At 39.8% G+C, this 26,582-nt stretch overlaps 3 protein-coding genes and 1 pseudogene across 3 annotated transcripts; all 4 read right to left on the bottom strand.

The window, feature by feature from the left end:
- Window positions 1–5,593: 5,593 nt before the first annotated feature.
- LOC128355682 (E3 ubiquitin-protein ligase TRIM39-like) lies at window positions 5,594–7,395 on the bottom strand. The gene is made up of 2 exons (XM_053316008.1): window positions 6,444–7,395; window positions 5,594–6,066 (listed from the first exon to the last, which is right to left on the bottom strand). Exons 1-2 carry the CDS (start codon window positions 7,372–7,374, stop codon window positions 5,594–5,596), a joined length of 1,404 nt encoding a protein of 467 aa, XP_053171983.1. The 5' UTR covers window positions 7,375–7,395.
- Window positions 7,396–12,052: 4,657 nt separating this feature from the next.
- Window positions 12,053–13,432, bottom strand: LOC128355664 (nuclear factor 7, ovary-like). Its single transcript, XM_053315989.1, has one exon. The coding sequence runs from the start codon at window positions 13,430–13,432 to the stop codon at window positions 12,053–12,055; it is 1,380 nt and encodes a 459-aa protein (XP_053171964.1).
- A 6,132-nt stretch (window positions 13,433–19,564) lies between these two features.
- Window positions 19,565–21,339, bottom strand: LOC128355667 (nuclear factor 7, ovary-like; the record flags this gene model as incomplete). The annotated part of the gene is made up of 3 exons (XM_053315992.1): window positions 20,448–21,339; window positions 20,332–20,340; window positions 19,565–20,049 (listed from the first exon to the last, which is right to left on the bottom strand). Coding segments are annotated over exons 1-3 (1,386 nt in total), but the record flags the coding sequence as incomplete, so codon positions are not given.
- A 2,749-nt stretch (window positions 21,340–24,088) lies between these two features.
- On the bottom strand, window positions 24,089–26,582 carry LOC128355665 (zinc-binding protein A33-like; annotated as a pseudogene).

The raw sequence follows: 26,582 nt of genomic DNA, 5'->3' as shown, positions 1-26,582 counted from the left end.
CATGTGTTATGACCCTTCTCGGCCACCGTAGAAACCTCATGAAAAGCAAAACATCAAACCTAAATTACTCTGGTGTTTTTTATTATGGCAGCACCGTCTGCTCAGCTCTGATTACTGTTGGACTTAACCCACTTCAGATTTAACATTGTGCATAGGTTATACAATGTGTGTGTGTGTGTGTGTGAGTCTAGGCCTGTATTATTGTGCAGTGGTATGATTTGTGTGTGAGGTTATGAGAAAGAAGCAACACAGCACACATTATAACTGTTGTTGGTGATGTTGATTTTTGTAACTGATTAGCTATAGTTTCTGTATCTGGCAAACTTTAAGCCTTGTGTGTGTACGGTATTTTTTTATGATGACATCATTAAAAACAGTGCAAAGCAATGTTTGCTGTTTGTTGACGTGTTTTTGTCCTTGTCATCTTACCCAAAGCTGAATCTAAAATGTTCCCACACATTTAGATTCTGGTTCTGTTCCGCGTTGACTCCTCATGGTCTCAGGTAGTTACCATCAGTGTTGGGCACGTTACTTTTTAAAAGTAATTAGTTATAGTTACAGTTACTTCTCCCAAAAAGTAACTGAGTTAGTAACTGAATTACTCCATTATAAAAGTAACTAGTTACCAGGGAAAGTAACTAAAGCGTTACTTTAAAAAAAAATTCATTTTTAAAAAAAAGTATAAATGTCTGTTTTGTGTTTTTGGCCACAAGTGTTGTAGTGGCGTGTGCCGTTGAGAGATGCTTTATTAGGTTAGAGTTGCTTGTAACGGACGCTCTGATACATAATGTACATTTCACATGTATGTTCCTGCCTTTTACCTCAAGGAGATTAAAGTAGTGTCTCTACTTCCTGTTTAAAAACGCAACCTTTTCCTCCAAACTCGCCATTGCTGCAGCTTCTGCTAGTTTGTGTGTGTGAGGCCTCTGATTGGCTTACCATGAAATCTTACTCTGCCTTAACCAATCATCATCATGGTTGTCCCGCCCCTCCCTTCTCCCGTTCCCCTCTCCAAAAAAAAAAAACAAAAAAAAAAGGCTTTGCAGCTTTTGTGGCTGAGAGCAAAGTTGGATGAGAGCAGGTTCACTGAGTAGATTAGCTTCAGTTTGTAACGTGCCTCATTTCATTAAGTAACGTAACGGCGTTGTAACCATGGAAATAGTAATTAGTTACATTACCCGTTACTGAAAAGAGTAACGCCGTTATTCCCATCACTGGTTACCATCAGACCTTTACTTTCCCCTCTCTTCTCCTACATTTGCATGCAGAGCGCTGATAGGCTCCTGGGAAGTTCTGGTAGGCTGTGAAGACGATCTGAACAGAGTGGTAGAGAAAACACGTCTCTCTCTAATGGCTCTGACGAATGTTAGACTAAACCTAGATAGCGGATGAAGCTGGGATTTTCCGGTTATCCTGGCTAAATGTAGCTGTAATTCATTTGCATGAAAGTAGAGGAGCATGAGTTACCATGGAGATTTGTTCTGTTACCATGGAGATTTATTCTGTGCGGCTAGCCTGCTCCAGACCAGACTAACAGCCAGGTTTAGTTAATCCTGGTGTTTTATTTATTCAGTCAGCTGAACCCTAACCCTAACCCTCACAATGATCATGACCTGCTCAGTCTTGATATATTGTGTAATTTTGGTGAGTTATATGATCTGTTTACTGCTGCCTTTGCAGTTATTGTGAAGGGAGCAGACAAGACGTTAAAACAGGAAGTCAGTTGTGGTTCCCTCCCTGCTGTACAAAGTTTCTTCACTTACTTTAACTTTGGTGTTTTTTCAGTCAGCAGCAGGTTGAAGTTGAATTATTTCACTGCTTCAGGACTTCAGTGCTCCCTGCTGTAACTGTCCTCCTGTTACTGTTTGCTGCTGCACAAACCTGAGAGTTAAAACAGTTTGATGTCATTCACTCATCACAGAAAAGCAGAGCTGAGTAGCAGGCTTCACTTCTCATTTAAAGCACAGAGAGAACAAACACACAGCTGCTGCAGTACCACATGAACTCACACACAGTATATATATACATGCAGGTGTATAAACAGCTGATTCATGTAGCTGCAGGACTCACCGTGTGTCGCTGTGTGAGCGGTCCGAGCAGAGCTGCTGTCTCTCAGCTTTAAACTTGGACGATAGGAACCTCCAGAGAGAGGAAACCGACTTAATGATGATGTCACAGAGTTGAGACAAACGATTCAAACACAAAACTGTACGATTCCAGTCAGATTACACATTTAACAATGTATTAATGATATATTGATGATATATTAACAATATATGACGTGTTAACGATGAGTCATTTAGTCTCTGAGTGGAGCTGAAAACCACATGCTAGACGTTAATACAGGAAGTCAGTTGTGGTTCCCTCCCTGCTGTACAAAGTTTCTTCACTTACTTTAACTTTGGTGTTTTTTCAGTCAGCAGCAGGTTGAAGTTGAATTATTTCACTGCTTCAGGACTTCAGTGCTCCCTGCTGTAACTGTCCTCCCTCAGTTTAAGTCCCACCGTCTGTCTGCCTCCTTTCAGTCACAGCCGAACACTGACTTCCTGTTTCCTGTTTCCTGTCAGATGTAATGTAAGAGGTGGAGCTTTTTAGAGAAACACACAGCGTATCTTTCATGAGAAGAGAACAGGAAGCTCTGTCAGTGGGAGAGAGTAAATACTCTTGCTGGACAGACATACCCAGTTTGCCTTGAGCTCACTGGAATCCCTTCAACACACCTATCTTACTGTACTGTGACAAGATCATCTCAACTCAAAGCTCCACTATTTCTTCCCATGAAAAAACCTCAATGACAGAGAGTATATTATATTGTATGTATATTCTGGTCCATTATCACTCCCAATATATCACATACAGACACTTGGTCAGGACCCCTTGGTGTCACTTTTTAATGCACATTATACGCACAACATAATCCATTAGTCAGGGTGTGAACTAGAGGGGAGCCGGGGGAAGCTTGGCTCTCCTCAATGATCCCATGAGCTCCTCTGATTTATGATTCTTTTCTTTCTTTTTTTGATTTGATTTGAAAATCTTTAATGTCCCTGAAGGACAATTTGGTTTGCAACAGAAGTAACACCATGCATATCTCACATGCCAACAACACAATGAATCTTACATAACAATATAAATAATACAAATAAATAAATACATACAGTCATCACAGTTTAACCAGTGTAACGTTCCCAACAAGCTCGCCTACAGCTTGTTTAAAAACCTAATGGCAGAAGGAACAAATGATTTAAGATACCTGTTTGATTTGACTCTACAGGGGAAAGTATAGCTTCTCTTAGACGGGAGAAGTTGAAACTCTACATGAAGAGGATGGAGAGGGTTCAACAACATGACCTTTGACCTCTGAGTGGCTCTATAGCTTGATACAGATATTTAAGATCATTCAGGTTAATGCTAATTGTTTTTTGGGAGAGTTTGACCACATTCCTCAGCTTGTTCTTATTTGAAATGCTGAAGTTACCAAAACCAACAGATTAAAGCAAAAGTTAAAATGGACTCAATAAAAGATGAATAAAACATTTTAAGAAGCTTTTTGTCAACATTAAAACACCTCAGTTTCCTCAGATAAAACAACCTCTGATTTGCCTTTCTACAGATGGCATCTGAGTTGGTCTGAAAAGACAGTTTTAATATCACATTCACTCAGTCTGTGCACCAACTGGACATTATTCATTCCTCTGTTATGTGGCAGTCAGCATTCAGTGATGTCAGTAAGAAAATCCAAGTGAGTTTACTCTGAAGACCAGAGGCAGCAGCGTCTTCTACCACAAATGTTAGTAACAGCTTCTGATGTTACAACTTAACATCCCTGAATATATTAAGTACATGTTAATCATATTTAAGCATAAATAATATTTATTTAAACTAATTAAGTAAAGTCTACTTCATTTTTTCACAGACAGGAACATCACTGTTATGAAATGATCAAGTAAATCTTATCATTAAGAGAGTAGATTTTATTATACTTTTTTATTTTAAAGTACTTACTTGTATGAAATTATATTACTCATTATAATTATGTACATTTTGTTCATCTTCTATTGATAAATGTTGAATCTTTTTATATACCACAAATCATATAAACCACAATACAAAACAAAACTATTAAACTATTTATTGTGTCCACAGTAAACATGAATTAATAACTCCATTCAAATGAATTAGCTCAGTTAACTGGCAAAACAGACAGACAGGGATTAGCCAATCACAAAAAAGTAGCTCAGTTTCTGCCCAGCAACAGGTTGCTAAGGCCCAGCTACGGTTGCTAAGGGCAGCTAAGGCCCTGCGGTTGCTACGGCAATGTGTGAGACTCTGCTTTGAAATTCTCAAACTCCCCCAGAATTTGGCTTCTGACAAGGTCCCGAACAATTACAAACTGTGAGAAAACCGTAACTCCTGTCCAAAAACCGAAAACACCGTGAGAGACACAGAAGCCGGCAGATTCTGACAGTGTTTATTTTATTCAGATATTCCTTAAAATGAGCGAGTAAGCTCAGTGTGAACACAGAGTGAGATTTTTTTGAAAAAAAAAGACGATTACATTAGAGTCAATGAGGAGAGAGACAGGTATTGCTGCCGGTCTCGGCCCCCCTGTTTAAATTTTGTACAGACCCCGCCTGTCAAAGACACATTTTATGAATCCCAACACCTATGTCTACATTTTGGCTAAAAATTATTTGTCTCCTTTTTACAGTTTGGCCGTGAGCTCGAGTTAAAAATAAAAATGAAGGTTATTTTTTTCTGCTTCTCTCACTCAAGCTAACTGACGCTTCCACTCTAATGTTGAAGAAAAAGTGATTTCCACTCCTCGTTTGACTGCTCATAGTTTGAAAAGTTTACATGTTATGTAAAAATAGTTTGGTATTTTGGAGAGAGCACAAGTTGTCCTCCGTTTTAAATTTTGAATCACATTTCTGTGTGCAGGTATGAGAGAACGAGGTGACTCCGAAAAAAGGTGAAATTTTATGGGTTTAAAAAACAAAATTCCCATTAATTTCCAATGGAGAATTTTTCCGTTTTTTGGGAATAACTTTGGGAAAAATTGTAATTTCAACACCAAAACTCAAAGCAACTCTTTCCTGATCGAGCCGCACATTTTGATGTATATATTTGGTCTGAGGCCTCGGAGCTGCGCACTCGTGGCACTAATAACATGTAGCCCAGTTATGGAATAGACATTTGCATTTACTGATTCTCTCTTTGCCCAGATACAAAACTAAACTCAAAAATGCTCTGATGACTAAAGATTCTCGTACATATTCTGGATTTTGTAACGTTTTGTGAATTTAGTTTTTCTTTGTTTTGTATTTAATTTATAATTCTTTGGATTTACTATTTTACTGATGAATCGAACACAATCCTCTGAAACAGTAACATGATATAACAAACTATTAATCCAGATGACACTTTAAATATGTACAGAATTATAAACTGTTAAAATTAGAAACCCAAATATATCCATGTGGTCTTGGTCAACAGAACACACATCTAACCAATCACCTCACACAATACTGAACAGTCCAACAGTCCTTAAAGAAACATACACATCACTTTATGTACAAACTACAGACATCCATCACACCTGTTGTTTTGTCACAGAGACCTTCAGTGGAGAAATCTTCAGTTTAACATTAGTGTCAATGAATGGAAACAGTGTGTCAGTGAAAGTGTGTGTGAAGGTGTGTATGTGTGTGTTAGTATCAGGATCAGAGAACGACAGATTTCCTCTGTTCCAGTCCAGATTCACTCTGATCCTCTGGAGCTTCTTCTTCACTGGGAGAACAGTGGAGGGAGATGATGATGAATATGCTGAGTATTTATCATTATAGAAACATATTCTCCATGATCCAGACTGTATGCGTCCCTTCCTCTCAACAGACTCTGATAACACACCCACTGACCAGTGACCACTGTCTCCAACCTCGACATCCCAGCTGTGAGTCCCTGAGTTAAAGCCCTCAGAGCCCAGGACAGAGTAATAATAATCAAACCTCTCTGGATTATCAGGAAGCTGCTGTTTCTCTCCTTCACATCTCACACTGGTCAGATCTTCAGACAGGATGAGTTTTAGACCATCAATCAATCAATCAATCAATCTTTATTTGTATAGCGCCAAATCACAACAAAGTTATCTCAAGGCACTTTACACATAGAGCAGGTTCTAAACCAAACTCTTCAGGTTTTAACTTTAAAGAGACCCAACATTCCCACATGAGCAACAGTGGCGAGAAAAAACTCCCTTTTAACAGGAAGAAACCTCAGAAACAGACCTTGACCGGTTGGGGTTGAGAGGAGAGAAAGGAAGGATAGAGGAGAGAAGCACAATGAAAATCAACAATGGAGCCAGATGGTCGGGGACTGGAATCCGTCATCCGGACGTCTACAGGCCCAGATTACCTGTGAGACGAGAAAGCAGATCCAGAAACCAGAAACCAGAAAGACAACTCCGGGGAAGAAGTTTAGACCAGCAGTGTTTGGATCCAGAATGACAGGAGTGTAGGAGACCATCTCCTTCATGTTGTTCCAGATGTTGAAGGCCAGGTTGCCCAGGTGTTTGGCCTGGTCTATCAGAGCTCCTGAGGGCAGCTGTGGATCATCCAGCAGGGGGCAGCGCTGGACTCTTTCCACTGCAGCCTTGTAGTTGTTCAGGAATGAGACGTCTTCAGTTCTCAGCTCCTCCTCTGTGGCTCTGACTGTGTGTGAAAGAGCTGCTGTCTCTCTGATCAGAGCCTCCATCTTCTCCTTCATCATCTGACTCTTCTGCTGCTCTTCCTCCCTCAGAGCAGCCATCCTGGCCTCCTCTTCCTCTTCTAGAAACTGGTGAAGCTTCCTAAACTGATCCTTAATCTGCCTCTCTGTGTGTTGGGCCTGGACCTTAATGTGTTTTGCTGTTTGATCAAACTTCACTTTAACTTCTTCACAAACCTTTAACTTCTCCTTTAAGGGCTTCAGGGTTTCCTCAAGTTCCTTCTTGTGTTGTGGTGCAGCTTCATCGATGGGTCTGAATCTGTGGTTGGTGTGTGTTTCTGAATGACTGCAGATGTGACACACTGGCTGCTGATGGTCCAGACAGAAGAGTTTGAGTTTCTCAGAGTGCAGACTGCAGAGAGCCTCTGAAGCTCTCTGATCTCTGTCCTGTAAGAAGGACTCACACAGGTTCTTTAACACCAGGTTTAGAGGTGGTTCAGTCTTTGAAGATCTTCTCTTACAAACTGGGCACTCATGTGTTGGTTTCTGTCTCCACCAGCTCTTCAGACAGTCTTTACAGAAGCTGTGGCTACATGACAGAAGAACAGGATCTTTAAAGACCTCATGACAGACCGGACAGCAGAGATCCTCCTCTGATCTGGAAGCCATTTAGTCTCTGAGTGAAGCTGAAAACACAGCAGACAGAAAGTACAGTCAGTCATGGCTCCCCTCCCTCCTCTACTAACTTCTAGGGATGCAACGGTACAATGTGCCCACGGTTCGGTTTTTGTATCTTAATATTATTTTAACTCTAACCTCCAGCAGGTTGTTTGCCGTTTCTACTTTCTACAGCGTACTATTACTCACACTAGTAGAGGCATTATTAAATGTAAAAATAAGTAAAAGCACAGATTTAGTCAAATCACAAAATGTCACTCCGGTTGGAAATAAATGTGTTTTAAAGTTATATCATGGTTCTCTGTTTGTTTGTAGGCTGCATTAAAATACCACAGATACATTATCATTTAAAAAGGTATAATTATATTTTTTATGATCATCTGCAGTCATTATTAGCTTAGCTTACTGTCATATTGTTTTATGCAGACTGTGGTTCATACTGAGGTCGGAGGTTTGATGAATATTACTGCAAGTTTTTAGATGATTAGAAACAGCTGATGAAGCAAAGATGGATTTAATGAAGTCAGTGAGTGTAATATATAAAGTCCTATTCACATGTTTCTTTCTTCTAAACAGCTTGCCCTTGTTTGGATGTTAACATGTTAGATGAAGAAGCTCTAATACTGAGAGGAGCTTTCTGTGCAGACTGCTGGGTCCCAAAGTTCAGCAGCGTGCAGCTCAGAGCCCTCACCATCCACACATGATCTGTGCTTCACTACGTTTCTTCATAAGAAGCATGTTCTTATATTCAGTTAGAGATGCTGGAAATCTGCATAAAGGCTCTGTTTACTGTTCCACCAGATTTGGTAGGCCTTTGAAATCACTGGTGCATGTCTTCAACACCTTCCCTGACCTCTAAGTAATTCATTTACACATACATACACAGAGACAGAGAGGGAGAGAGAGTGAGAGAGAGAGAGAGAGAGAGATATTTGCGCATATGGCTGTAAATTTTTGCACTGTTAAATATTTGTAATTAGTCTTTCAGGCTTTTCCTCTCAGTTTAATTACGTCAGACTTATTTCTCTTTTAACATTTATGTTTCAGCTCCTCATTAGTTTCCACTGGAAGCTGTTGCTCACTTGGTGAGAAGTGTGCAGCTCGTGTTTTTCCATGTCTGCATCAGTAAATCTGATTGATCGAGTCTATTTAAGAAAGCCATGAACACACACTTAAATGAATGACTTAGACCTGGCTTCACATAGCTTCATATCCTCATCCTGGCCTGGTGAACATGCAACAGATTAAGCCAGAATGAACTGATGACACTTTGTCGAGCCTCGCCTTTTCAGTTATCCTGGATTTCTGAATCCTGCTCTTGTGTAACAACCCTCTAGTCCTGAGTATCTCTAAATGCACAACGTGCATGTACAAGGACCAAGAATTGAAAATAAAAGTTTTATGACACGTGTACCGAACTATCACGGGTCTCTTTTATGTATTGAACCGAACAGGACGGATTGAATCCCTCCTCTACTAACTTCACTGACATTTACTTTCAGTGTGACTCCAGTTTTTAGTCAAACTCACCTTCAGTGTGTGGAGAGTCAGCAGGTTGAAGCAGCAGAGTTCTAGTTTTCCACTTTTCTCTCCTGTAGCTGTACTCACTCAGAGGAAGTTGTTAGTTTGGTCTGAAGGTGAATCTGATGCTCTGTTTTTCAGTCTGTGTGTCTCTTTAGAGACCAACAATAAACTGTTTCCTGGTTTGTCTCAGGTGAGTCAGGTGAGGGGCGGAGCTTTGTCAGATCTCTTCTGATAAATGTTGTAGCTTCATAGTAACACAGGGGGTGTTTCAGTCCAAAGTTCAACAATACACCAACCATCAACTTTAAAGACTAAAGATTAACAGATTTGATGTGATTTTATGTCTAAAGTACAGAACATCATGACCTGCATGAAGCTCAGAAAATAAACTCTCATTGGGCCAAATGCAAGAACATGTCTGTATTTTTTTTCTTAAATCCGTCATACCTTTTGTGTGAGGCTGAATTTATGATAACACTTTATATAACACTAGTATCACCATGAAACAGTCATAAATGACCTTCGTAAACATAATGAATCCCACTTGTTCTAAATGAACGAGCGTTCCTGAGAAGAGTAAATTAACATGAATGACGCCCTCAAAATACCATATAAGGTCATCTGTCCAGCAGGTTGTAGAGAAGCTCCATTCATGGAAATGGCACCAAAGACTTAGATGAAGAACTTTACGAGCTCTCAGACTGAGGTCCTGCTCTCAGAAACAGATCAACAGAAACACAGATTATTATTTAGTTAGTGGTGGAATTAAAGATCCTGAAAAAGCCAAAGAAAGAGGAAAAATGACCCGTGCTGTAAACGCTGTCTCAGCTGTTGTGAACACGTCACAGAGGTTAAAAAAAATTAATTATTTAACATGAATTAGATGCCAAAAACGTCTCACTAGTGGTTTCATCAGTCAGGGAGCCAAATCATAACCTCAATCATCAATATTTCAATTAAATGAATAAAGTAATTAATAAATAGTCAGTTTGCTTTGTGGAAAAGTAACTGTGGACAAGTCACTTTGTAGTTTCAGCCTCTAATATTTATATTGTAAGCTTGCATTATATCATAGTTTCAATGGTCAATTTAAATGACTGATATATCTGCCTACATTGTTAAATAGCTACTACTTTAATACTAAAGTAACCTAATACTTCTACAAACAGAGTAATGTCATCATGATTATGGATTCAGTGCAATTTATATATTACAACTCAAAATGTCTTGAAAATAGCTGAATGAACGGGACATAATCTAATAGTCAGGGTGTCAACCACCGACTGTATGAAAGAAATGGACGTAACATCCATGACGTCACCCATTGGTTTGTGGACTGCTGCTCGGAAGCCAACCGTTTTGGACCTGGGCAGCGCCATCTTGAAAATTTCAGATGCATGCTGGGAAAAATAAAAAGACAGATTCTACTTATATGGGCATGAGGCGGAGTCATGGGCGGAGCGGATAGGTTGCTATGGTTGCGAGGGCTGGATCTGGAGGACATTGGTCAATCAACCTGTCAATCAGGACGTAGCCACGCCCTAATGCATACCCTGCTTTATCGTCACATATAAAATCAGGGAGGCCAAAATGTCCCAAATGAACATCATACTGCATTGAAGAAGGCTTTAAACTAGCGATTGAGACCATAAACACATTTTGAAAACGTTTACTGAGGTTAGAAATCAAGTGAGAAGTTGGTGAATTCTCCATTGACTTGTATAGAGACGGTCGCCCCCTGGTGGCCTTTTGATAGAATGCAGCTCTAAGTTACTTCCTGGTTGGCCTCATTTCAGAGGACCAGAATTCCCCGCCTGGGTACGACAGGTCTGCACCAATCCTAAATTTTGTTCGTACTGAAGAGAAAATCCTGAATACGAGATAATTGGTGAATGTGGCAAATCCTCATAAATCACTTGAACACATGATTTAAGACCAAATCTGTGCGTACGAGTGTTTCTTGTATCTGGCCCATTGTGTAGATCTATGCTGCATATTTATATTGTGTATTTGGACTGAATATTGGCTATGATATACTTTTTATAGTGTCAGTTATTCAGGATATTTGTATATTTTATTGTGTGTTTGTGTGTGTGTGTGTGTGTGTGTATTAATTGAGATGTTTATGACCACATGAATTTTCTCTGGTAGATAATAAAGTTTACTTTGATCTTAATGTAGTAAACTTAACTTTTCAACAGAGTGTAGTCCAGTTTAGGCCTGTTAACCTGTTTAACATTTCTTTTAATGACATTGTGTAATACACTGTACTTTATGTGGTTTAGCTTGTTATTAACATCCAGCTGCTGCAGGTCTCTACATGTATTTATGTGTTATTACAGTAAAGCAGCAGCAGAGGGCAGTCTTTCTCCTGCAGCTGCAGCAGTGGAAACAGTATTCAGAGTTTAATTAAGTAAAAGTATTAATATAAACTATGTAAAAATACTTCAACATAATGTATTACTAGTTCAAGTCCTACACAGAAAATCCTACTTTGAAAGTGTTTAAGTATTAGCAGCAAAATGTTCTGCAAGTACCTCACTTCCTGTAATATTGTGTTGCTGCAGAAACGTTTTGTCAGAACTTTCTCCAATTCTTGTGATGCAACCGCTCCACTTGTTCTGAAGTGTAATGTACTAACTATTTTTAATATTAATATTCTTCAAATATCTACTTTTATTTTGTAAGTTGAAATACATGAGTACAGATTTAGCAGAAAGTTTCAAAGCATTATTTTTATTTGTAATTGTCAGGTACACCAATATTCAACTAAACTAATCAATAACTTATATTTACCAATGTAGCATACAGCTCCAGGACAGGATTCAATAAGAGAGTTAGTATCAGGATCAGAGAACGACAGATTTACGACAGATTCAGTGATGTCTTTGTGTCCATGTGGTTTAGTCAAATTTAAAGACGTTAAAATGTGAAAACAAACATATGAATAATTATTTGGTGCAAATGTGAATAAAACCAACAAAAATACTAAATGTACATTTTAACAAACCTGATGCTGCTTTTAAAACTAAGATATCATCATCATCAATAATAATAATCATCATCATCATCATCATCATCATCAATAATCATTATCATCATCAATAGTCATCATCATCATCATCATCAATAGCTTTCATCATCATCATCTCACTGTCGCAGAGACCTTCAGTGGAGAAATCTTCAGTTCATTATTAGTCCAAATGTATGGAAACAGTGTGTCAGTGAAAGTGTGTGTGAAGGTGTGTATGTGTGTGTTAGTATCAGGATCAGAGAACGACAGATTACCTCTGTTCCAGTCCAGATTCACTCTGATCCTCTGGAGCTTCTTCTTCACTGGGAGAACAGTGGGGGGAGCTGGTGGTGAATATGTTGAGTATTCATCATCATCTAACTCTATCGTCCATAATCCAGACTGTTTGTATCCCTTCCTCTGAACAGACTCTGATGACACACCCAGTCTCCAGTCTTTATTGTCTCCAACCTCGACATCCCAGCTGTGAGTCCCTGAGTTAAAGCCCTCAGAGCCCAGGACAGAAGAATAATAATTAAACCTCTCTGGATTATCAGGAAGCTGCTGTTTCTCTCCTCCACATCTCACACTGGTCAGATCTTCAGACAGGATGAGTCTTGGATTAGCAGTGTTTGGATCCAGAATGACAGGAGTGTAGGAGACCATCTCCTTCATGTTGTTCCAGATGTTGAAGGTCAGGTTGCCCAGGTGTTTGGCCTGGTCTATCAGAGCTCCTGAGGGCAGCTGTGGATCATCCAGCAGGGGGCAGTGCTGGACTCTTTCCACTGCAGCCTTGTAGTTGTTCAGGAATGAGACGTCTTCAGCTCTCAGCTCCTCCTCTGTGGCTCTGACTGTGTGTGAAAGAGCTGCTATCTCTCTGCTCAGAGCCTCCATCTTCTCCTTCATCATCTGACTCTTCTGCTCCTCTTCCTCCCTCAGAGCAGCCATCCTGGCCTCCTCTTCCTCTTCTAGAAACTGGTGAAGCTTCTTAAACTGCTCCTTAATCTGCCTCTCTGTGTGTTGGGCCTGGACCTTAATGTGTTCTGCTGTTTGATCAAACTTCACTTTAACTTCTTCACAAACCTTTAACTTCTCCTTTAAGGGCTTCAGAGTTTCCTCAAGTTCCTTCTTGTGTTGTTGTGCAGCTTCATCGATGGGTCTGAATCTGTGGTTGGTGTGTTTTTCTGAATCTCTGCAGATGAGACACACTGGCTGCTGATGGTCCAGACAGAAGAGTTTGAGTTTCTCAGAGTGCAGACTGCAGAGAGCCTCTGAAGCTCTCTGATCTCTGTCCTGTAAGAAGGACTCACACAGGTTCTTTAACGCCAGGTTTAGAGGTGGATCCTTTGAAGATCTTCTCTTACAAACTGGACACTCATGTGTTGGTTTCTCTCTCCACCAGCTCTTCAGACAGTCTTTACAGAAGCTGTGGCTACATGACAGAAGAACAGGATCTCTAAAGACCTCATGACAGACCGGACAGCAGAGATCCTTCTCTGATCTGGAAGCCATTTAGTCTCTGAGTGAAGCTGAAAACACAGCAGACAGAAAGTACAGTCAGTCATGGCTCCCCTCCCTCCTCTACTAACTTCTAGGGATGCAACGGTACAATGTGCCCACGGTTCGGTTTGCATCACGCTTTTTGGGCCACGGTAACAATATGGTTTCGGTATCTTAATATTATTTTAACTGTAATATCCAGCAGGTTCTTTGCCTTTTCTATTTTGAATTAGCTGGGTACTATTACTCACACTATTAGAGCCAATATTAAATGTAAAAATAAGTAAAAGCACAGATTTAGTCAAACCACAAAATGTAAAAAGGTGAGAGAAAAAGCCTGAAATACTAATTACAAACATTTAACCGTGCAAGAATTTACAGCCATATGTGCAAATCTCTTTCTCTCTCTCTCTCTCTCTCTCTGTGTGTGTGTGTGTAAACCTAACCTCTTAATATCTGAAGGATATACTATATAAACTTCCAAACAGATTATTTTCTCATTATTAACACAATTTCTGTTTTATGTTCTATGATGCTGAAAAGGATTGACATGATTATTTTCTCAGCTTACATGTCAATGAAATGCTTAGAGACATTAAATATGTGGCAAAACATATGATAAACTGCTTATTTTTAAATCCCATTTTAAATGTAGTTTATAAATACATTTTAGTTGAGTTGAGAAGGCTATATATTATGTTATATCTGTGACACAATTAGACATCAAAGGACCAGCATTATAAGAGGAAGGAAGCAATGTGAAAGTTTTCTCAGTTACTGCCTCTTGTGTTTCAACAGCAGGGCTGTGTCCTATTATGATCTATCATTAGACTCAGAGTCACCTAGCTCTCTCATCCCTGCACGTAGAAATGTGATTCAAACTTTAAAAATGGAGGAAAACGTGTGCTCTCTGGAAAAACACCAAACTGTTTTTACATAACATGTAAACTTTTCAAACTATGAGCAGTCAAACGAGGAGTGGAAATCACTTTTTCTTCAAAGTTAGAGAGGAAGCGTCAGTAAGGCTGCGTTCACACTGCAAGCCAAAATCAGATTTTTAGCTAATCTAGATTGGAACCAGATGCTCGTATGAAGTCTGAACAGTCATAAATCACATGAGATCTGATTGAAACCACCTTTGTGAAGAAGTTTGGACAGATGTGTCTGAGTCAGCTCCAAACACTCAGATCAGATTTGACTGTCTGTGACGTCTCTCTACGTCTCTACGCTACGTCACTCTATGAGACACCAGACCCGCTTATTACAGTTGTTGTTGCTAGGTGATATCACTGGAGGACTTATTCCAATTGTTGTTGCTATATATTCTTAATCTTAGGGGAGATGGCTCCGTTCAAGAGAAGCTCGAGGGTTTGTTGTTGCTGTCGCAATTATATGACATCACACAATACACGGTAGATGACGCCTCCGCTCCGATGACGTCGCCACGGCAACCTGTCAGATTGGTCATTAAGGTGGCCCAGTCTGAACAGACCCAAATCCGATTTGGACACTTGCTAAAAACAGTGTGAACAGTCAGGACTAAAAATTTTGAGAAGGAATCAGATTAGAATCAGATTTGCCTGCAGTCTGAACGCAGCCTTAGCTTGTGTGCGAGAAGCAGTAAAAAATAACCTTCATTTTTATTTTTAACTCGAGCTCACGGCCAAACCGTAAAAAGGAGACAAATAATTTTTGGTCAAAATGTAGACATAGGTGTTGGGATTCATGAAATATGACGCTGACAGGCGGGGTCTGCACAAAATTTAAACGGGGGGGGCCGAGACCGGCAGCAATCCCTGTCTCGCTCCCCACTGACTCTAATGTAATCGTCTTCTTTTTCCAAAAGTATCTCACTCTGTGTTCACACTGAGCTTACTCGCTCATTTTAAGGAATATCTGAATAAAATAAACACTGTCAGAATCTGCCGGCTTCTGTGTCTCTCAAGCTGTTTTCGGTTTTTGGACAGGAGTTACGGTTTTCTCACTGTTTGGGAGACCTGTTTGAGACCTTGTCAGAAGCCAAATTCTGGGGGCATTTTGAGAATTTCCAAGCAGATTCTCACACATCGCCGTAGCAACCATAGGGCCTTAGCTGCCCTTAGCAACCGTTGGGCCTTAGCTGCCCCTAGCAACCGTAGCTGGGCAGAAACTGAACTACTTTTTTGTGATTGGCTGATTCTTCCCGTCTGTCTTACCAGTTAACCGAGCTCTCTCTCTCTGAGTTAGTGCATGTTACTACTGCCTTGTGCTCTGTGTGCTACTCTCTGCTTACATCTACTGTTACACTTGATACTGACTAGTAAGATGTACTTAATACTGCCAAAGTTACTTGGTTAGTGCTCTCGAAGTCAGAATATGATCAGGGTGACTTTAACACTGGAAATAAATCATGTACTCATTCCGGCAGCAGCCCCATGGCACACATTTTACCGCAATCATTTTCATCATTTTGAGTCTGCCCATATTTTGCGTGGATTGCACTGATAAATTAATAAGTGACTCTTCTTGGCTTTTTACTCATGAAGCTCTTATTGCACTTACAGCAACGTAACAAGTTTACTTGTTGTGTCAACTCTCCACCTGTTTGTCTCTCTGCTGCGCTGCACACACAAGGAGGACTGTGCAGGCCTGCAGTCTCTTCTCCCTGATGCTTCCCATTTCTCCATCAGCTCCCTGTTTACATTGCTATCTAACATCTGTGTATACTGCAGGAGGGCTGTTCACATTACACAATATATTTAACACATTAAAACAGCCCATTATTACACCCTTAAAGTAAGCTAAGCTAATAATGTCTGCAGATGATCATAAAAAATATAATTATACCTTTTTAAATGATAATGTATCTGTGGTATTTTAATGCAGGCTACAAACAAACAGAGAACCATGATATAACTTTAAAACACATTTATTTCTGATTGGAGTGACAGCTGACTGAATAAATAAAACACCAGGATTAAGTAAACCTGGCTGTTAGTCTGGTCTGGAGCAGGCTAGCCGCACAGAATAAATCTCCATGGTAACAGAATAAATCTCCAGGGTAACTTTTGCCCCTCTGCTTTCATGCAACCGAGTCGTGGCTAAATTCAGCCAGGATAACCGGAAAATACCAGTTTAATCTGCTATCTAGGTTTTGTGCAACAGCTGTCAGAGCCATTAGAGAGAATTTCCCAGAATTTCCCAGAAGCTTATCAGCGCACTGCATGAAAATGTAGGAGAAGAGAGGGGAAAGTTAAGGTCTGATGGAAACAACCTGAGACCATGAGGAGTCAATACGGAACAGAACCAGAATCTAAATGTGTGGGAACATTTTAGATTCAGATTTGAGTACGATGACAAGGGCAAAAACACGTCAACAAACAGCACAGTGGTTGGGGGGGGGGGGGGGCTAAATATAGCTAAACGCAATTACAAAAACTTGAGTGAGTACGACGTGAACGTACAGGGACCAAGAACTGAAAATTAAAGTTTTATGACAGGTGTATCGAACTAACACAGGTCACTTTTATGTATTGAATCCCTCCTCTACTAACTTCACTGACATTTACTTTCAGTGTGACTCCAGTTTTTAGTCAAACTCACCTTCAGTGTGTGGAGAGTCAGCAGGTTGAAGCAGCAGAGTTCTAGTTTTCCACTTTTCTCTCCTGTAGCTGTACTCACTCAGAGGAAGTTGTTAGTTTGGTCTGAAGGTGAATCTGATGCTCTGTTTTTCAGTCTGTGTGTCTCTTTAGAGACCAACAAGCTTTGTCAGATCTCTTCTGATAAATGTTGTAGCTTCTCAGTAACACAGGGTGTGTTTCAGTCCAAAGTTCACAAACTACACCAACCATCAGCTGTACAGATTAATGATTAACATGTTTTAGGTGATTTTATGTCTAAAGTACATAACATCATGACCTGCATGAAGCTCAGAAAAAAAACTCTCATCAGATTCACCAAACACTTATATCACCATGAAACAGTCATACGATGAATCCCACCTGTTCTAAATGAACGAGTGTTCCTGAGAAGAGTAAATTAACATGAATGACTCTCAAAGTACCATATAAGGTCATCTGTCCAGCAGGTTGTAGAGAAGCTCCATTCATGAAAATGGCACCAAAGAAATAGATGAAGAACTTTTTGAGCTCTCAGACTGAGGTCCTGCTCTCAGAAACAGATCAACAGAAACACAGATTATTATTTAGTTAGTGGAATTAAAGATCCTGAAAAAAGCCAAAGAAAGAGGAAAAATGACCCATGCTGAAAACGCTGTCTCAGCTGTTGTGAAGACGTCACAGAGGTTAAAAAAAATTAATTATTTAACATGAATTAGATGCCAAAAAACGTCTCACTAGTGGTTTCATCAGTCAGGGAGCCAAATCATAACCTCAATCACCAATATTTCAATTAAATGAATAAAGTAATGAATAAATATTCAGTTTGCTTTGTGGAAAAGTAACTGTGGACAAGTCGCTTTGTAGTTTCAGCCTCTAATATTTATATTGTCAGTTTGCATTATATCATAGTTTCAATTGTCAATTTAAATGACTGATATATCTGCCTACATTGTTAAATAGCCTACTACTTTAATACTAAAGTAGCCTAATACTTCTACAAACAGAGTAATGTCATCATGAGTATGGATTCAGAAGAGCAATTTATATATTACAACTCAAAATGTCTTGAAAATAGTCGAATGAACGGGACATAATCCATTAGTCAGGGTGTGAACCACCGACTGTATGAAAGAAATGGACGTAACATCCATGACGTCACCCATTGGTTTGTGGACTGCTGCTCGGAAGCCAATAGTTTCTAATCTAAGCAGGGCCATCTTGAAAATTTCAGGTGCATTCTGGGAAAAATAAAAACACGGCTTCTACTTATATGGGCATGAGGCGGAGCCATGGGCGGAGCGGGAAGGTTGCTATGGTTACGAGGATTGGATCTGGAGGACATTGGTCAATCAACCTGTCAATCAGGACGTAGCCACGCCCTAATGCATACCCTGCTTTATCGTCACATATAAAATCAGGGAGGCCAAAATGTCCCAAATGAACATCATACTGCATTGAAGAAGGCTTTAAACTAGCGATTGAGACCATAAACACATTTTGAAAACGTTTACTGAGGTTAGAAATCAAGTGAGAAGTTGGTGAATTCTCCATTGACTTGTATAGAGACGGTCGCCCCCTGGTGGCCTTTTGATAGAATGCAGCTCTAACTTACTTCCTGGTTGGCTTCATTTCAGAAGACCAGAGCTCCCCACCTGGTTGCTACAGGTCTGCACCACTCGTAAGTTTTGTTTGTACCTGAGAGAAAATCCTGGCAGTATTCAATAAGATAACATGGAGCCCAGTTATGGAATAGACATTTGCATTTACTGATTCTCTCTTTGCCCAGATACAAAACTAAACTCAAAAATGCTCTGATTACTTTTTTTCTTTGTTTTGTATTTAATTTATAATTCTTTGGATTTACTATTTTACTGATGAATCGAACACAATCCTCTGAAACAGTAACATGATATAACAAACTATTAATCCAGATGACACTTTAAATATGTACAGAATTATAAACTGTCAACATTAGAAACCCAAATATATCCATGTAGTCTTGGTCAACAGGACACACATCTAACCAATCACCTCACACAATACTGAACAGTCCAGCAGTCCTTAAAGAAACATACACATCACTTTATGTACAAACTACAGACATCCATCACACCTGTTGTTTTGTTACAGAGACCTTCAGTAATCTTCATCATCAATAATAATTATCATGATCATCATCAATAATCATCATCATCAATAATCTTCATCATCATCATCATCAATAATAATCATCATCATCATCAATAATCTTCATCATCAATAATCATCACGATCGATAATCATCATCATCAATAATGTTCATCATCATCATCATCATTATCAATAATAGTCATCATCATCATCAATAGTCATCATCATCAATAATCATCATCATCATCATCAATAGTCATCATCATCATCAATAGTCATCATCATCAATAATCATCATCATCATCAATAGTCATCATCATCATCAATAGTCATCATCATCATCATCATCATCAATAGTCATCATCATCATCATCATTAATAATAATCATCATCATCATCATCATCGATTCACTGTCACAGAGACCTTCAGTGGAGAAATCTTCAGTGGGAGTTCATCATCATCATCATAAGTGTAAATGTATGGAAACAGTTTGTCAGTGAAAGTGTGTGTGAAGGTGTGTATGTGTGTGTTAGTATCAGGATCAGAGAACGACAGATTTCCTCTGTTCCAGTCCAGATTCACTCTGATCCTCTGGAGCTTCTTCTTCACTGAGAGAACAGTGCGGGGAGCTGGTGGTGAATATGATGAGTATTTATCATTACAGAACACTATTCTCCATAATCCAGACTGTATGATTCCCTTCCTCTGACCAGACTCTGATAACACACCCAGTTCCCAGTCTGTATTGTCTCCAACCTCGACATCCCAGCTGTGAGTCCCTGAGTTAAAGCCCTCAGAGCCCAGGACAGAGTAATAATAATAATCAAACCTCTCTGGATTATCAGGAAGCTGTTTCTCTCCTTCACATCTCACACTGGTCAGATCTTCAGACAGGATGAGTTTTAGACCATCAATCAATCAATCAATCAATCAATCTTTATTTGTATAGCGCCAAATCACAACAAAGTTATCTCAAGGCACTTTACACATAGAGCAGGTTCTAAACCAAACTCTTCAGGTTTTAACTTTAAAGAGACCCAACATTCCCACATGAGCAACAGTGGCGAGAAAAAACCAGACTCAGAAGTGGGCGGACATCTGCCTCGACCGGTTGGGGTTGAGAGGAGAGAAAGGAAGGATAGAGGAGAGAAGCACAATGAAAATCAACAATGAAGCTGGATGGTCCGGGACTGGAATCCGTCATCTGGACGTCTACAGGCCCAGATTACCTGTAAGACCAGAAAGCAGAGCCAGAAACCAGAAACCAGAAAGACAACTCGGGGGAAGAAGTTTAGACCAGCAGTGTTTGGATTCAGAATGACAGGAGTGTAGGAGACCATCTCCTTCATGTTGTTCCAGATGTTGAAGGCCAGGTTGCCCAGGTGTTTGGCCTGGTCTATCAGAGCTCCTGAGGGCAGCTGTGGATCATCCAGCAGGGGGCAGCGCTGGACTCTTTCCACTGCAGCCTTGTAGTTGTTCAGGAATGAGACGTCTTCAGCTCTCAGCTCCTCCTCTGTGGCTCTGACTGTGTGTGAAAGAGCTGCTATCTCTCTGCTCAGAGCCTCCATCTTCTCCTTCATCATCTGACTCTTCTGCTCCTCTTCCTCCCTCAGAGCAGCCATCCTGGCCTCCTCTTCCTCTTCTAGGAACTGGTGAAGCTTCTTAAACTGCTCCTTAATCTGCCTCTCTGTGTGTTGGGCCTGGACCTTAATGTGTTCTGCTGTTTGATCAAACTTCACTTTAACTTCTTCACAAACCTTTAACTTCTTCTTTAAGGGCTTCAGAGTTTCCTCAAGTTCCTTCTTGTGTTGTCGTGCAGCTTCATCGATGGGTCTGAATCTGTGGTTGGTGTGTTTTTCTGAATCTCTGCCGACGAGACACACTGGCTGCTGATAGTCCAGACAGAAGAGTTTGAGTTTCTCAGAGTGCAGACTGCAGAGAGCCTCTGAAGCTCTCTGATCTCTGTCCTGTAAGAAGGACTCACACAGGTTCTTTAACACCAGGTTTAGAGGTGGTTCTTCCTTTGAAGATCTTCTCTTACAAACTGGACACTCATGTGTTAGTTTCTGTCTCCACCAGCTCTTCAGACAGTCTTTACAGAAGCTGTGGCTACATGACAGAAGAACAGGATCTCTAAAGACCTCATGACAGACCAGACAGCAGAGATCCTCCTCTGATCTGGAAGCCATTTAGTCTCTGAGTGAAGCTGAAAACACAGCAGACAGAAAGTACAGTCAGTCATGGCACCCCTCCCTCCTCTACTAATTTCACTGACATTTACTTTCAGTGTGACTCCAGTTTTTAGTCAAACTCACCTTCAGTGTGTGGAGAGTCAGCAGGTTGAAGCAGCAGAGTTCTAGTTTTCCACTTTTCTCTCCTGTAGCTGTACTCACTCAGAGGAAGTTGTTAGTTTGGTCTGAAGGTGAATCTGATGCTCTGTTTTTCAGTCTGTGTGTCTCTTTAGAGACCAACAATAAACTGTTTCCTGGTTTGTCTCAGGTGAGTCAGGTGAGGGGCGGAGCTTTGTCAGATCTCTTCTGATAAATGTTGTAGCTTCACAGTAACACAGGGTGTGTTTCAGTCCAAAGTTCAACAATACACCAACCATCAGCTGTAAAGATGTATGATTAACAGGTTTTATGTGATTTAATGTGTACAGTACAGAACATCATGACCTGCATGAAGCTTATAAAATAAACTCTCATTCAGAGGAGAAGTTCTGTTCAGCTGTTAGTGTGAAAACTTTACAGGAACTATAGAAACACAAAGGAGTGAATATTGTTCCGGATGATTTATTTAAGATTTGACATATTTCCCAAAACAAAAAGGACAGTACCAACACTTATAAGAAATGACGGCACACTGATGAACTTGTTGTGGCGCCCTCTGGTGGCATCGACAGTGTTTACTGCCACACCCAGCAAGTCTTGCAGCATCAGATCGTTGCTGCTTTTGACTTTTTGTGTTTTTAAGGAGCCAGTCAGGTCTCTGTGCTGCACTTTGTACTCAGTCAGTAGTTTAGTCAGTTTACAAAGGATGCAGACTGAAGCAACAATACTTAACTTACTGCCTTCACACTGAATGAACATAAACACAAACATAAAATCAAGGCAAAAATATTTACATATTTGAGCATATTGTTATAATCCCTGAAATCCCAAAGTGTCTGAAGAACAGTCCACAAAACAGCAAAATACCCAAATTAAAAACTCTATTACGGTTTTTCCCTTTTAAATATAATCCAGTTCAGTTCAGTTCTTCCACCTAAAATAAAGTTAGGTTTGTTTTCAGTTCAATAATAACCCAAAAAAAAGGACATGATTAAAAAAGACAATATTACTCACAGTAGTCGGTCCGTCTGAAGGTGAATCTGATCTGTGTCTGTTTTTCAGTCTGTGTGTCTCTTTAGAGACCAACAATAAACTGTTTCCTGGTTTGTCTCAGGTGAGTCAGGTGAGGGGCGGAGCTTTGTCAGATCTCTTCTGATAAATGTTGTAGCTTCACAGTAACACAGGGTGTGTTTCAGTCCAAAGTTCAACAATACACCAACCATCAGCTGTAAAGATGAATGATTAACAGGTTTTATGTGATTTAATGTGTACAGTACAGAACATCATGACCTGCATATTTAGTTTCTACGGTTTGTATAAAGGTATTTATGTTGCTGTTCATGCAAAGAAAAGAAAAAAACAAATCACTTAAATGGAGTAAAATCTATACAAACAAAAATGTGTCTTTTATTGTGGTTATTATTACTGTCCAAATGCAGAGTCTGTTGATACATTTAAGATGCATCTAAAGACTGACTTTTATTCTCTGGCTTTTATTTTAATCTGTTTTATTTGTTCTCTGATTTCTTTGGGTTTTAAATTTGTGCTTAAACTTTGTTCTTTTTTGATTTTGATCCTTTTTATGCCTGTATGTGCACACGTGTGTCTGCCTTTGTGAAGCACTTTGGTGCAAAGTCTGGTTGCTATATTAATAAAATAAACTTGAGACTTATGTAATTAAAGAGTTTAACTTGTTATGAACATCCAGCTGCTGCAGGTCTCTACATGTATTTATGTGTTATTACAGTAAAGCAGCAGCAGAGGGCAGTCTTTCTCCTGCAGTTGCAGCAGTGGAAACAGTATTCAGAGTTTAATTAAGTAAAAGTATTAATATAAACTATTTAAAAATGCTTCAAAATAATGTATTACTGGTAAAAGTCCTGCACATAAAATCCTACTTTGAAAGTGTTTAAGTATTAGCAGCAAAATGTTCTGCAAGTACCTCACTTCCTGTAATATTGTGTTGCTGCAGAAACTTTCTCCAATTCTTGTGATGCAACCGCTCCACTTGTTCTGAAGTGTAATGTACTAACTATTTTTAATATTAATATTCTTCAAATATCTACTTTTATTTTGTAAGTTGAAATACATGAGTACAGATTTAGCAGAAAGTTTCAAAGCATTATTTTTTTTATTTGTAATTGTCAGGTACACCAATATTCAACTAAACTAATCAATAACTTATATTTACCAAAGTAGCATACAGCTCCAGGACAGGATTCAATAAGATAACATGGAGCCCAGTTATGGAATAGACATTTGCATTTACTGATTCTCTCTTTGCCCAGATACAAAACCAAACTCAAAAATGCTCTGATGACTTTTTTCTTTGTTTTGTATTTAATTTATAATTCTTTGGATTTACTATTTTACTGATGAACCGAACACAATCCTCTGAAACAGTAACATGATATAACAAACTATTAATCCAGATGACACTTGAAATATGTACAGAATTATAAACTGTCAACATTAGAAACCCAAATATATCCATGTGGTCTTGATCAACAGAACACACATCTAACCAATCACCTCACACAATACTGAACAGTCCAGCAGTCCTTAAAGAAACATACACATCACTTTATGTACAAACTACAGACATCCATCACACCTGTTGCTTTGTCACAGAGACCTTCAGTGGAGAAATCTTCAGTTTATCCCTAGTGTAAATGAATGGAAACAGTGTGTCAGTGAAAGTGTGTGTGAAGGTGTGTATGTGTGTGTTAGTATCAGGATCAGAGAACGACAGATTTCCGACAGTGAAAAATGTGAAAATAAACGTATGAATAATTATTTGGTGTAAATGTGAATTAAACCAACAAAAATATTAAATGTACATTTTAACAAACCTGACACTGCTTTTAAAACTAAGATATCATCACCAATCATCGTCATCATCATCATCATCATCATCGTCAATAGTCATCATCTTCATCAATAGTCATCATCATCATCATCATCAATAGTCATCATCATCATCAATAGTCATCATCATCATCATCATCAATAATCATCATCATCAATAGTCATCATCATCAATAATCTTCATCATCATCATCATCATCAATAATAATAATAATCATCATCATCATCAATAATAATCATCATCATCATAATCAATAGCCATCATCATCATCATCAATAGTCATCATCATCAATTATAATCATCATCATCAATAATCTTCATCATCATCATCATCATCATCATCATCATCAATAATCATCATCAATAGTCATCATCAATAATCATCATCATCATCATCATCATCATCATCATCATCATCAATAATTATATCATCATCATCAATTCACTGTCACAGAAATCTTCAGTGGAAGTTTACTCACAGTGTAAATGTATGGAAACAGTGTGTCAGTGAAAGTGTGTGTGAAGGTGTGTATGTGTGTGTTAGTATCAGGATCAGAGAACGACAGATTTCCTCTGTTCCAGTCCAGATTCACTCTGATCCTCTGGAGCTTCTTCTTCACTGGGAGAACAGTGGAGGGAGATGATGGTGAATATGCTGAGTATTTATCATTATAGAACCATATTGTCCATAATCCAGACAGTATGCTTCCCTTCCTCTCAACAGACTCTGATAACACACCCAGTAACCAGTGACCACTGTCTCCAACCTCGACATCCCAGCTGTGAGTCCCTGAGTTAAAGCCCTCAGAGCCCAGGACAGAGTAATAATAATAATCAAACCTCTCTGGATTATCAGGAAGCTGCTGTTTCTCTCCTTCACATCTCACACTGGTCAGATCTTCAGACAGGATGAGTTTTAGACCATCAATCAATGAATCAATCAATCAATCTTTATTTGTATAGCGCCAAATCACAACAAAGTTATCTCAAGGCACTTTACACATAGAGCAGGTTCTAAACCGAACTCTTCAGGTTTTAACTTTTAAAGAGACCCAACATTCCCACATGAGCAACAGTGGCGAGAAAAAACTCCCTTTTAACAGGAAGAAACCTCAGAACCAGACTCAGAAGTGGGCGGACATCTGCCTCGACCGGTTGGGGTTGAGAGGAGAGAAAGGAAGGATAGAGGAGAGAAGCACAATGAAAATCAACAATGAAGCTGGATGGTCCGGGACTGGAATCCGTCATCCGGACGTCTACAGGCCCAGATTACCTGTAAGACCAGAAAGCAGAGCCAGAAACCAGAAACCAGAAAGACAACTCGGGGGAAGAAGTTTAGACCAGCAGTGTTTGGATTCAGAATGACAGGAGTGTAGGAGACCATCTCCTTCATGTTGTTCCAGATGTTGAAGGCCAGGTTGCCCAGGTGTTTGGCCTGGTCTATCAGAGCTCCTGAGGGCAGCTGTGGATCATCCAGCAGGGGGCAGCGCTGGACTCTTTCCACTGCAGCCTTGTAGTTGTTCAGGAATGAGACGTCTTCAGCTCTCAGCTCCTCCTCTGTGGCTCTGACTGTGTGTGAAAGAGCTGCTATCTCTCTGCTCAGAGCCTCCATCTTCTCCTTCATCATCTGACTCTTCTGCTCCTCTTCCTCCCTCAGAGCAGCCATCCTGGCCTCCTCTTCCTCTTCTAGAAACTGGTGAAGCTTCCTAAACTGATCCTTAATCTGCCTCTCTGTGTGTTGGGCCTGGACCTTAATGTGTTTTGCTGTTTGATCAACCTTCACTTTAACTTCTTCACAAACCTTTAACTTCTCCTTTAAGGGCTTCAGAGTTTCCTCAAGTTCATTCTTGTGTTGTGGTGCAGCTTCATCGATGGGTCTGAATCTGTGGTTGGTGTGTATTTCAGAATCTCTGCAGACGAGACACACTGGCTGCTGATGGTCCAGACAGAAGAGTTTGAGTTTCTCAGAGTGCAGACTGCAGAGAGCCTCTGAAGCTCTCTGATCTCTGTCCTGTAAGAAGGACTCACACAGGTTCTTTAACACCAGGTTACGAGGTGGTTCTTCCTTTGAAGATCTTCTCTTACAAACTGGACACTCATGTGTTGGTTTCTCTCTCCACCAGCTCTTCAGACAGTCTTTACAGAAGCTGTGGCTACATGACAGAAGAACAGGATCTCTAAAGACCTCATGACAGACCGGACAGCAGAGATCCTCCTCTGATCTGGAAGCCAT

Source organism: Scomber japonicus, chromosome 3 (assembly GCF_027409825.1).
Source record: "Scomber japonicus isolate fScoJap1 chromosome 3, fScoJap1.pri, whole genome shotgun sequence".
NCBI lineage: Eukaryota > Metazoa > Chordata > Actinopteri > Scombriformes > Scombridae > Scomber > Scomber japonicus.
This window is presented reverse-complemented; position numbering and strand designations above follow the sequence as displayed.